The sequence below is a fragment of the Alosa pseudoharengus genome, unplaced genomic scaffold (assembly GCF_046254945.1).
Source record: "Alosa pseudoharengus isolate Yale_2024_CS ecotype anadromous, Long Island Sound unplaced genomic scaffold, YU_APseudo_1.1 YU_APseudo_1.1_scf_10, whole genome shotgun sequence".
Taxonomy (NCBI): domain Eukaryota; kingdom Metazoa; phylum Chordata; class Actinopteri; order Clupeiformes; family Clupeidae; genus Alosa; species Alosa pseudoharengus.
In genome coordinates, this window is record NW_027468565.1 from 22773135 (window position 1) to 22785986 (window position 12852).

Below are 12852 nucleotides of genomic sequence, written 5' to 3' on the forward strand. Positions count from 1 at the left end.
CACGCACGCACGCACGCACACACACACAAAACCTATTGACCTATTGACACACAATGCTGTAGTGTTTTACCTTGAATGGCCGAAAGGTACACAAAGGAGTCTTCGTGCTCCAAATTCTCCAGGAATAGCTGTAGGCGAGAAAAGGCAGAGTAGAAGTTAGGGTGTGTGTGTGTGTGTGTGTGTGTGTGTGTGTGTGTTAGCTGTGTGCGTAAGCTCATTCTCTCTGCCTAATTAATAGATTTGGTAAATTTTCCACTAGGTTCATTGTATGCAAATCAGGAGGAAATCCTCCGTCTGTGGCCCGGGGTGCTCATGAACAGGAACGAGGAAAGATAAGGTCACACAGCCAGCCATTTCATACTGTGTGTGTGTGAATGTGGTGTGTGTGTGTGTGTGTGTGTGTGTGTAGGCAGTTGTAGGCAGCGCAACACACCAAATGTAGTTTAAGTGATCAATGTATACAAAGTGAGTGATGGCAACTAACTTAACCATCTTACTCAAATTAAAAAACCAACACATTTACAACACACACACACACACACACACACACACACACACACACACACACACACAGAAAGATATAGATGTCCTCATATTCTCTCAAAAGTCAGGCTCTAGGGCTTGAGTTGAGTGTGTGAGATGTCGTGTGTGGTGGGCGGTATGCCTACACAGGGTGGGTTAGGTCCATGTTTAATGGATGAGCACTGAGGCAGGGATGGGCTGGTATGGGCCAGGGGGGGGGGGGGGGGGGGGGGGTGGGTGTTTCTGGGAGAGGCCTTGTGCTTGGGACCCCTGGGGGCCGGTGGACACAGACTCCACTGGGGTTTGCAAATGCAGTGGGTGTGGGGAGCAGTGCGGGTCCATCAGAGATCCACTGCTTCATCTAATATTCCCTGTGATAAGCTCTCCCATGTGGTGTACACTGTCCCAGCGAGACCACCAGCCTGTGCTCATTCTCTCTTTCTCTATCACACACACACACACTTATATTCAAATGTACCCATGCACCCATGTGTATGTACCCATACAAACACACATACACACTTATGTGTACAAGCGCGCGCGCACACACGCACGGACGCGACACCCCCCTACCCCCGTAAAACTGGCTGTATCTTGGAAAGTATTGATGTTACATAAAAGTAATTTTACAGTGTGTCTCCTGAGTAACATAGGTACACCTGGTATTTTTTTTCAGAATTGTTTGAGACCTAAGTGCGTGGCCCTGGTTGAATTGACGTGGAATGACCCGGCTGTATTCACAGCAACACAGTGTTTCAGTTTCTAAGGCCAGTTAATAGAAAAACAGCTTGATGGGACAATCCAGTTCACCATTTCCCTGGGCAGTTAATCTGACAATAGAATAAAGTCTGCTGTTCTATACAATGTGCTCAGCAAATCACTGAACTACATATGACTAAACCAAACCAACACACACACACACACACACACACGCATAGACATAGAGACACACACAGACACACATAGACATAGAGACACACACAGACACACATAGACATAGACAGAGACACACACACACACACACACACACACACACACACACCGTCAGCAGTTTCTCCTGGGCCTCTAGCGCCACCTGCTGTCGCTCCTGTAGAGCGCGGGTGAGGGTGCGTAGCGCTGCCGCTCGTGTGGGCACGTCTGGGTCACAGGCCTCCAGCAGGCACTCGGAGAGGGACAAACGCCCCTGTGCCAACCCCTCACCCTGCTCCTGTCTCTGCTCACTCCCTGAGGGGCCACCCCTGGCTCCAGCAGACCCAGCCCTGGAGGCGGACACAGAGATGCTCCCTGCTGGAGGTGGGGCCCGACTCCCTGCGGAGGGACCTCGCACTCTTGGCTGCTCTTTGGATGCGGCGGTGGGCTCAGCGGAAGAGGCAGGTATTCCAGGAGCCGCGGGAGTTCTGTTGTCGTTGGTTGTCGTGGAGATGGAGCTGATCTCAGTGATGAGTGGCGCTGTTCTTTTGGCAGGCTTGTTTTGAGTGCGTGCTGTGGAGGCTGATTTTGTTGTTGTTGATGTTGTTGTTGTTGTTGTTGTTGTTACTGCTGCTGCTGCTGTTCTGTGTTGAGTGCGCTGTACGGTCGGAGTGGCTCTGCCTGGCGCTGTGCCAGTGCCAGTGTGAGTGTGCGTGGCGTGATGCTCGGCAGCGCGGGCGATGGTGCCGGGCCGGTAGGCTCCGTGGGTGGCGATGGCTGCCCTCAGGTCAGTGGCCAGCTCCTTCACCAGGGCGTCTGGATGCAGTTCAGAGATCTGCTCCAGAAGGGGCAACAGTTTGGACATGGCAGAGTAGTCCTCTCCACTCAGCTAGGGGGCGACAGAGAGACACAAACATCACTATCACTGATCACCACACAATGAGAAAAATTTTATATTTCAATCAACATTTCAAGCTTTCAACACTTAATTTCAACCTTTCAAACCTTTCTTTTCAGTTTTGAAATATGCTATATATTCATCCTATACAGCTTAGCATTAGCGACCAGTAGTACCTTAGTGTCTGCAGACATGAGGGCAGCCACCAGGCCCATTCCCATACGCAGGGTCTGAGTCTCCACTGGCCCCTCCCCTCCCTGCTCCAGACACACACACGCACGCTGCAGCATGGCCAAGATGAACTCCATAGCCTAGAAGGAGGACAACATGAAAATGCTGAATACACATTTAAACACATGCAGGCGCGCGCACACACACACACACACACACACACACACACACACACACACACACACACACACACACACACACACACACACACACACACACACACACACACATACAAACACACACACTACACCATCAACAAGATCACACTGTGTACAGAGTGAACATACATCACACAAATGTACACAGACTCACACAAAACCGCCACAACTCCAAATTTAACACCACTAAAGCAAACAAACAAGTGTACGGTACTTTTACACACACAAATGCAGACAGAGAACAGAGGTAGTTAGTTTGCAGTCACCTCCACACCTTTTTCACTGCACCCCTGGCTCTGTCGCCATGTGTTTATGTGTTTATGTGTTTATGTTTAGATGTTAGTTAGAGCAATAACAGTGCAGTGCTATTCAGTCATCAGTTATCACCACTGCAGTGTATTCAGTCGTCTAAGGTAGAACACTGCCTTGCGTCCTGCAGTGCATCAGAGATAGGCAGAGCTATTCTTAGGCCTCCACGTCTAAACGTGTCCTGGTTTTGGAATCGAGAGGATTCCCCTGAGCTACGCAGAGACGGACATTAGCAGCTGATAAAGGAGAAGCAAAACGAGGGGATGAGCGCGGCTGACCACAGGGGATGAGTGACTGAGAATCCATCTGTTGTGTTCTACTGCGTAGCAGAGTGTTGAGTCAGAAAGTAAAGGAGTTCTCCTCTCACAGCTGCTGTTTTACAACTGTGTGTGACCAGGTGACAACTCTTTTTAGTGACATGCAGGCTTTGTGACATTACATTTTACCTCCAGGTTTGTGTGCATGTTCTTCACTGCACCCGAGCCTCTTTAGTGTTTCAGTATCAACTGGTGTTCACAGAAGTCTATCTGTATGTGTCTTACTTCATGTGTGAATTGTGTGTTTGTGTGAGGGGATGTCTATGCTTGTAGATCTCATCTGAGCTGGCTGTTCCGCTGTATTAACATAAAATACATATCCATATATGCTTAAGTTAGTGTGTCTGTGTGTGTGTGTGTGTGTGTGTTCTCACCTGAGCAGGCTTGCGCAGTAGCACGGTATGAGGCAGGCCTTCACACATCACAGCTAGCACTTGCAGCAAAGCCAGCTTTTGACCACGCCCTGTCACCTGACCAATCAGGTGCTGCTCCAGCTCCAGCAGTGTCATGGTGGACGTGTCCACTTCCTGCTCCAACTCTTCCTCTTCCTGTTCTGCAGTCCAGCTGGTCAGCTCCTAAACAAAACACATTTACATCACTGAAGTAATTTCAGTACAGAAGGGAAAAGTTCAACACTAATCGTAGAAAATTCCAGAACAATACAGAGCTTAATGCAGAACTTTATCTGTAAAAACAGCGGCAGCTTATCTGCAGCTCATTAAAAAGTATTGTTTTGCTTAAACATCTTCTTCAGTTAGAAAAATAAATTAAAAAACAAACTCAAATCAGAGTTTGAAAGGAAGGGTGTTTTTTTTCTGCTTTATCTCTATCATAATGTTTCATGACAGTACCACTCAACAGCCTCCAGAAGAGTTACTTTCAAATCCCTACATGAGAGCCAGCATGGCTTAAAGGTTTGAGGCTACGCAGCAAAACGAGAGCTGAACTGAGGCTGAACGCGTAGCAGCTTGATATAATAGCCTTTCTTGGCAGACGTTTCTAAGGGGAAAACTAATATTCAAATAGCATTTCTGGTCTTGCAGAACCAGACGGATATTGCTATATCAGATTAGATTAGATTCATCTTTGTTGTCATTGTGCAGAGTACAAGTACAAAGGCAACGAAACGTTTGCGTCTTGCGTCTAACCAGAAAGTGCAAAAAAGCAGAAAAGTGCAATGTGATATACAAAGTAGTCTGCATAGTCAGGACAAGAAATATAGTGTAGTGTAGACAGTAGTATACAGTTGGTTTACAGAAGGTGGTTTAGAATAATGTAAATTAAATAAAAATATGTGCAGTGTATTAGCAGTTAGCTTATAAGAGCAGAATAAATATGGCTATGTAATATGAACAATGTATGGACAACATGTACAGATATGTGTCTGAAGACAACCTAAAGAGAATCTGGCCCAGAGTGGGGTGGAACAGACTTAGCATGTTTAAGGCATTTGAAATATCAAAGAAATTCAGCTCTATAAACAAATTGAATGCATTCAGAGGGCAGAGCTGAAAATAAGCAGCGCTTATTCAAACAGAAGAATGTGGTGACAGCACTTTTACCAGGTTATGGGTGTGTTTTAGAGAGCCGTTTTGGCTCCCCACCTAAGAACTTCAACAAGTTGAACAGCCCAGACATAGTCTCTCAACACAGATGAATGCTTTCTAATGCAGCTTGGAACACTACACACTGTATACATGTTTGTATGGGGTAGGTGGGGGAAGCTCCATCACATAGAGGTGACTCAGGGGTGTGTGTGTGTGTGTGTGTGTGTGTGTGTGTGTGTGTGTGTGTGTGTGTGTGTGTGTGTGTACATTATCATTTTTTCTTCCCAACATGTTTGGATCTTGCTCCCCTTCTTTGCAAATTTGGATCCAAATAAAAGTATATGTAAATGTGTGTGTGTGTGTATATGACTATTTGTATGTGTATCCCTATCCAGCAGGGGGCAGCACCTGTAGCAGCTGCAGGAAGAAGTTTGCCGGCAGGTCGCTGTCCTTCATCTCCCCCAGCAGCTGAGCTGCACACTCCACACGCCACTGCTCCCCACTCACCCTCTCAAACAGCTCCTCATCCTCATCACTGCAGGAGCGCCAGAGAGGGGGAACACAGAGACAAGAGGAAGGAGGGAGGGAGAGAGAGAGAGAGAGAGAGAGAGAGAGAGAGAGAGGAAGGGAAGAGGGTAGGAAGGGAGGGGGAGCACAGAGACATGAGGAAGGAGGGAGGGAGAGAGAGAGAGAGAGAGGAAGGGAAGAGGGTAGGAAGGGAGGGGGAGCACAGATACATGAGGAAGGAGGGAGGGAGGGAGAGAGAGAGAGAGAGAGAGAGAGGGAAGAGGGTAGGAAGGGAGGGGGAACACAGAGACAAGAGGAAGGAGGGAGGGAGAGAGAGAGAGAGAGAGAGAGAGAGAGAGAGAGAGAGAGGGAAGAGGGTAGGAAGGGAGGGGGAGCACAGAGACGCGAGGTAGGAGGAAGAGAGTGAGAGAGAAGAGGGTAGGAAGGGAGGGGGAGCACAGAGAGAGGAGGAACGAGGGAAAGAGAGAGAGAGGGAGAAGAGTAGGAGGAGAGGGGGAGCACAGAGAGTAAGGAAGAGGGGGAAAGAGAGAGAGGAGGGTAGGAAGGGAGGGGGAGCACAGAGAGAGGAGGAAAGAGGGATAAAGAGAAAGTAAGAAAGAGGGAGAGAGAATGAGAGAGAGAGAGGGAGGGAGGAAGGAAAGAGGATGAGAGGGTAGAAAGAGAGGGGGAGAGATAAGCAGCAAGGAGAAGAGAACAAAGCAGAGACAAGATGATTTATAATGCTCGCCATCGCTACCTTGTGCTTGCTCTAGAGTGGCCTCACACCTTGGGCTTCAACTGAACAGCGCTTTGAGACCATTTCTATTACTAATGACACTAGAGAAATCAACAAAACTACATTTAATTGAATTTAGATAGATATCTATAGACATAGATAATGGGTGACAGGGTCATCAGGCTGATGATTCATCATGGATGACTACATAATCAGAATCAGCTTTTTAATTGGCCCGGTCGACATATTAAAACAATTCGTTTTGGATGTGAGTGGCTTTCAAAGACAGTAGACATGTTGGGATAACATTGATGGATAACTTTCATGTGCAAAGTCCACAAAGACAAAGACAGGGCACCTGGAGTTATTCATACATTTCTGACAGTGAGAAATAACCAAATTCTATACAAGATGTGCTACAACTCCGCAATGTTGCGCTTGTTCCTTGCCAATGACATCACAAAGGAAGGAACGCTCCTGTAAGCATGGCACTACGCTTGACCCACCTGATTGGCTCTTTGGGTGTGAGCACGGCTCCTCCCTCGCTGCCTGGCGAGAACTGCCACCCTGGTGCCACCCCTCCTCCTGCCTCACCCTGCAGCCCACAGAGTCGCCTCAGGAGAGCCAGCGCCTGCCCACTCTCTGCCTGGCGCAGGTACCAAAGCAGGATCTCCTGACAGGGGGCGCTGTGGAGTCATAATGACACATGGACCATGGAAGGCAACATGAAGCAAAAGCAAGATATTACTGACTTTACATTTCACATTGAAGATTGTAGAATAAGGTGATACGACTAATTTCTCATTGGATAAGACTCTAATCATTATCTCAACGGGAATAGCGTTGAGTCAAACCGACCGGAGATGAGAGGCATTCTGTTTCGTGAAGCTGTACAGATCAAAGATGACTGGAACTACATCTCCCAGACTCCTCAGCAGCGGCTCACTTGGCCTGTTCCCCACCACAAATATCTGAAAGCAACAAGGTCACAAAAATATGGCATGCTGCATATATCTCCCTTTCTTCATGTATAGTCGTCATGATGACATAGGCCTACAGTACCCTCCAGAGTTATTGGCACCTCTGCTAAAGTTGACTAAAAACCGGTATAAAAAACAATCAGAAGTTAATCAGAGTGTCTACTACTAACTACTTTCAGAAGTAGTTCATGACTTTCTTTTTCAATATGGTATGAAAATAAAGTCACACAGAGGCTAAATCCTCTAGTAATTTTTCAACATCGGAAAGACAAGAGAATACACTAAATTTAAATAAAAAGAAAGTGTGTTGACATTTGTAAGTCAGAGAATGTCTATGGCAACTAGGTACTTTGTTGAAAATGCCTATATTTACAGTTAAAACAATGATTAAAAGGTTCTAATTATCTGGAAATGTGACAAACATGCTTTGACAAGGACCCATGGTTATCTTGCCCCCACGTATAGTATGGTGGATGGTAAGATAGGCAAAAAACAATTCCATAGGAACCACTGTTGAAGAGTTACAGACAAATGTATTATCTTGGGGTCACCAAGTCCCCCAAAACATTTTCAAAAGTGACCTCACTGCTAATAGCTTATTTAGAGGGCATGCCAGGTAAAAGCCTGTCCAGTCATTTAACTACCTATGTAAACGGCAGGAGTTACTGAATGGTACAGTGACTTTGTCTGGAAATGTGGTCTATTCTCAGATGAAATGAAAATTGAGCTCTTTGGCTACACTTTAGGTGTACATAGAAGAATGGCTATACTGAAAAGAACCCCATACCTAATGAGAATTATGGTGGAGGGGCTGTGCTATTGTGGGGCTGTTTTTATTCCCAAAGGCCTTGGGAACCTAATTAAGGTGCATGGTATCATGAACACCAAGAAAAACCTAAACATTTTCAAAGGAAATCTGTCAATCTCTGCCAAGACACTAAAAGTTGGTCATGATTGGATCATTCATCAGGTCAATGAACCAAAACAAACATCCAGATCAAAACAAATATTGTTTGCTGAACACAAAATCATGCTTCAGACATTGCCATCTCAGTCCCCTGATCTAAACTCCATAGGAAAACAGTGGGGTGAAAGAGGAGAATGCACAAGTGTGGACCTAGGAATCTGGACGATCTGGGGAGATTTTGTAAAGACGAACGGTCTTAAATCCCTTGCTTTGTATTCTCCAACTTTATGGGGTGTTATAGGAGAATATACAAGCTGTTTTATTGGCAGGGAGGCTTTAGAAGGTATTACAAGCAGGGGTGTCAATAATTGTGAGCAACGTGTTTTTGTTAAATTTCTTTATGAGATTTTCCCTTTTCTCAAAATAAATTTGCTTTCCTTCAAGGTTGGATTTTTCCTATTTTTTTTTCATTGTGAGATTACAATAAATAACCAACAGCTTATTTATCTATACCGGTTTTTAGTCAACTTTAGCAGAGGTGCCAATCATTCTGAAGGGTACTGTACTGTGCTGCAATACATAATAGAAGCGTTCCTCAATTTAACCCTCATTTCAGGGAACCTTCACTCGCTTGTTTCCACTCACCTTGAACACGTCATCCACACAGCGTGTGAGTTCCCAGTCTTGTACAGAGCTGTTCCCGTCACCCTCCACTACAACAACAAGGAAGGGGGGAGGGGGGTATAGATAAATAGAAGTATAAATACATGGTGCAAGTGAATATTCAATTTGCGAACACAAGCAACCTTGTGTTGTCAACAGCCTCCAGAGGAATTACTTTTCAATCGTTATAGTAAAGCCAGATTGGAATGAGATGAATACTATATTGCGTCATTCAGACATGCAAACCAATCATTGACCAGGACTCTCTGTGTTGCTGGGTAATGTCTCAGGTGTTAGGCCTACACATTTTTTCTTATACACACGAAACATGCTGAAGATACTAACATGCTCAACATACTGACCTGGTGCTCTCCCACAACAGCGGAGAGGTTTGAGGAGAGGCTCTATCAGGAAGCGCTGGGCAAATTCTGAACGCTCCTCCACCATGGTAAGCACTGCCCTGGTGGCAACACGCTGGAACTGCTGTGCTGTCAGTTTGTCTTTGAAGTGAAGGAGCTCTAGTACCTGGTGAGTGTGGAGAGAGACAAAAAATCATATACACTCACAGACATATACGATATCTAATGTTCTAATAACATCTCAACACACTTAAAATAGTAGAGTGTTGATGTTTTACCTGTGGGCAGACCTGACTATAGTAAGCCTCAGGTGTGAGGGACTGCTGAGGACACGTTGCCAAAATACGTGCAACAGCATCACACTTCCTCCAGTCTGAGTCTCCCCCTACAGGCCAGGGCAGGAACAGCAGGTAATTACAAAATAGCAGAGAGAAAATGCTCTTCCGTATTTGCCTAATCTTTACAGTGTATACATTTTGAAAGCAAACACTGTTACTTTACACATAATCAATGGCAAAGGCAAAAGGCAACACATGAATGTGACTCAACTATAATAATGTTGAACTTCCACATATTCAAGAAGGCTACGGGTAAACAATAGTGGTCTGTGCAAGCATGTGAGGATGTGAAAGGATGAAAGAATGACAGACAGACAGAGAGTGGAAGCCTGACTCTTCCCCCTTCTACTACATCTCAACAGGCACCTTAAAGGTACAGTCCACAATCCCAGAGTACAGTTGTTGATATTTCATTTCAACAGCTAATCGAATGACATCCCTCCCTTCTGTGGTTCTGAAAAGGCTTGTTAATTGTCTGAAAGATAGTATGAAAACCATCAGCGTTACCAGCAGAGCCCTCCAGGATGGCGCGCACCACGTACTGGACGCCGCCGGGCTGCATCAGCCTCTCGGAGAGCAGCTGCCCGCACAGACGCCTGAGCCAGGCAGGAGCCTGAGCCAGAGGGGCCCTGCTCCCACTAACGGCACCGCCACCACCACTGGCCCCGGGGCCCACACGACCCTGTGAGGGGACAGAGCAAGAGTGAGCCACACGACACCAGCACACAACAACAACAACAACAACAACAACAACAACAACAACAACAACAACAACAACAACAACAACAACAACAACAGCATGATGCTTACTGGCACTTTACAGGTAATATGTGTAGTAATTTGTAAAATAAAATTGTAGAAAAACATTCACAATTATCAAGAAACAGCACCAGAATGTGAAGAGATAGTCGTTCTGATGTAATGTCAAAAACACCTACTGTATGCCACTTTGTAAGAAGCACTGTATCTAATACATGCAAGTCAGTGGAAGAGTGGACATAATGGTGAGTTCAACACAACTGCCAGATGAATGAATCTTTAAATTGAACATCCTGGGGAAAAAATGTGCTTTTCCAACATTTCCATTGGGATCAATCCACAGTCTATCAGTCTTCAGTTCAGTTCAGGTCATACCTGTTTAGGGCCACCTTGAAGGACCAAGAGCTCCTTGATGACGATTGGTTGGTACACTTTACCCAATAGGCTTTGGAGGGCCTTCCTGCATGTCCTGCGTTCTTCAGCATTAAGGCCTTGAGTCTGTCAAAGAACAGTACTATGATGAAAGGACAGACTTGACACACATGTTCAAAAACAGAAGCTCCATCTAGGCTACAGATTGGATCAACAAAGTTGTTGCTGAATTCCTTCTCTAGCTCACTTAAAACAACACTATGCAACAATTTACTAGTGAGCTAACTATAAAAGGCATACAAACACAGCCCAGAGACTTATTGCCACTGCTAGAAGCTTTTTTCTTAATTTTTTGCCCAAAACTATATGTTGCATATAATGGTCATGACCAGATATATGGTCATAGTATAAGTAAGTATGAGTATATATACTCGTTTGATCCCGTGAGGGAAATTTGGTCTCTGCATTTATCCCAATCCGTGACCGTGAATTAGTGAAACGCACTCAGCACACAGTGAACACACAGTGAGGTGAAGCACACACTAATCCCGGCGCAGTGAGCTGCCTGCAACAACAGCAGCGCTCGGGGAGCAGTGAGGGGTTAGGTGCCTTGCTCAAGAGCACTTCAGCCGTGCCTACTGGTCGGGGTTCGAACCGGCAACCCTCCGGTTACAAGTCTGAAGCGCTAACCAGTAGGCCACAGCTGCCCCCCTAGTCCACATGTCTGGTCATGGGAACGACCTTGTTTATCTGTCCTTCACATGACCACACAAAATGAATTGAATGATGACACTGAAACTAGTTGGCTGATAAAAGCGTACTTCAAAAAGTGGCAAATTGTTGCACTGAGTTGCTTTAAAGTGGCCATTCACTTTCAAAACGTGTGGATGGGAATTCTGACCACCTCACCTGTGCACTCATCCCAGCACTGCCCTCAGGCCGCGGCGGGCGGTATCCCAGCTGGCACAGGGCGGCCATGACGTCCCCAAGGTGGCGGGTGAAGAGTTCGGTGGCTAGGGACGAGACTGCGCTGATCTCCAGCAGGGCGGAGGCTGTGACCTGCAACCGGCGCTCGGCCGAGGGAGGCACGTCTCTCCTCAACGCGCTCTCCACAGCAGCCCCCAGTGCCGACCGCCGGCCCAGGGGCACCCCCACGCCTGCCCCCAGGTATGGGCACAGGCCCAGCGTGACGGCAAACTGCAGCCCGGCGCCCACCGTCCTCTGCTGTGCCACGCTCAGCACGTCTGGGGGCAGGGGAGGGGCGGCATCGAGGGTAAGACGGCGGGAGACGTCAACTGGTAGTGAAGACAAGCTCTCCTGGTCGTAGGATTCCCGGAGGCGGGAAAGGTGACGGGCCAAGGCCAGCAGCAGAAGCAGGCACTCCCGGGCAAAGCTCCAGGTGATGTCCTCCACCTGCTCGTTGGCCCATTCGGACTGTCGCCGTATTTCTGCTAGAACCCCGAACACCTCTCCTTCTCCTTCCTGAGCCTGCAGGTGCTCCTCAAGTAGGACCTGATTAGCATGCAGTGCATCCAGCAAGGCTTTCTGCTGGGAGTCATGAGCCTGACTAACAGAAACTTCTGAAAAGAGAGAGTGTGATGAGAAATTAGATTATCTGATACGTTTTATGGAAGGTATACAACAGCCTTGGATACATCTAAGGGATGTAAACAATTAACTTATCCTATTCTTGTCAAACCCTTCAGTCAGTTCAGCGCTCTACAATAAAATTAATAGCAAAGAAGAATGACAGGCCTACGTGTCAAGTTAGATGTAGGCCTATGCAAAAAATATTGCTTTGAAAGAACAACGTAGTACAGACGAAATTACCTGTATAGTTGTCGCATTTCCCCTATAAAAATTACTTACAACTTCTGTCACAACCACCTCACAGACGTTAATCATCATACTCTCAATCTTTCTAGCCAGCCGCCAGCATTACACCAATACCCAAATTTGCTGTTAAAAAACATACTAACTGTAGAGACAGTTCCGAAGTTAGTCTACGTGTTTAAAGTTACTGCTTAGTTAACGGTAACCAGGTTCACTGATGTGCATGACGGATATTCCCATAGTCTTATCCAATGTGTGTTCCATGCTCATTTGCTATAGTTTTTTTACTGACCTCCTACGGGCTTAGTTAGGATGCTCAATGCATTTAAGATGGAACTGGTCATTTTCAGTGTGTTGAAACAAGCATCGCTGCTATCCACTGTTGTGTGATCACGATGGTGGTGCAACCATAGACAGTAAGGTGTTACCACAGGCATCAATGGCAGAGTCGCAGGAAAAATGCGTCATTCAGTGTTTTCCTCTTGAGTTAAGGTTGTAGAAAACCCA

General features: G+C 46.4%; 1 protein-coding gene across 1 annotated transcript in view; it reads right to left on the bottom strand.

Moving 5' to 3' along the window:
* tango6 (transport and golgi organization 6 homolog (Drosophila)) overlaps positions 1–12770 on the bottom strand; it is a 26984-nt gene extending 14214 nt beyond the window's left edge. Inside the window, exons 1-14 of the mRNA XM_076267743.1 lie at positions 12638–12770; positions 11422–12092; positions 10516–10638; positions 9889–10063; positions 9322–9428; positions 9047–9209; positions 8667–8734; positions 6993–7105; positions 6641–6820; positions 5300–5426; positions 3719–3919; positions 2506–2640; positions 1565–2320; positions 71–128 (exon numbers count right to left, since the gene is read on the bottom strand). Of these exons, the coding sequence (XP_076123858.1) occupies positions 71–128; positions 1565–2320; positions 2506–2640; positions 3719–3919; positions 5300–5426; positions 6641–6820; positions 6993–7105; positions 8667–8734; positions 9047–9209; positions 9322–9428; positions 9889–10063; positions 10516–10638; positions 11422–12092; positions 12638–12689 (2929 nt within the window). The 5' untranslated portion in view covers positions 12690–12770. The remainder of the gene's footprint in view (positions 1–70; positions 129–1564; positions 2321–2505; positions 2641–3718; positions 3920–5299; positions 5427–6640; positions 6821–6992; positions 7106–8666; positions 8735–9046; positions 9210–9321; positions 9429–9888; positions 10064–10515; positions 10639–11421; positions 12093–12637) is intronic.
* Positions 12771–12852: the final 82 nt, after the last annotated feature.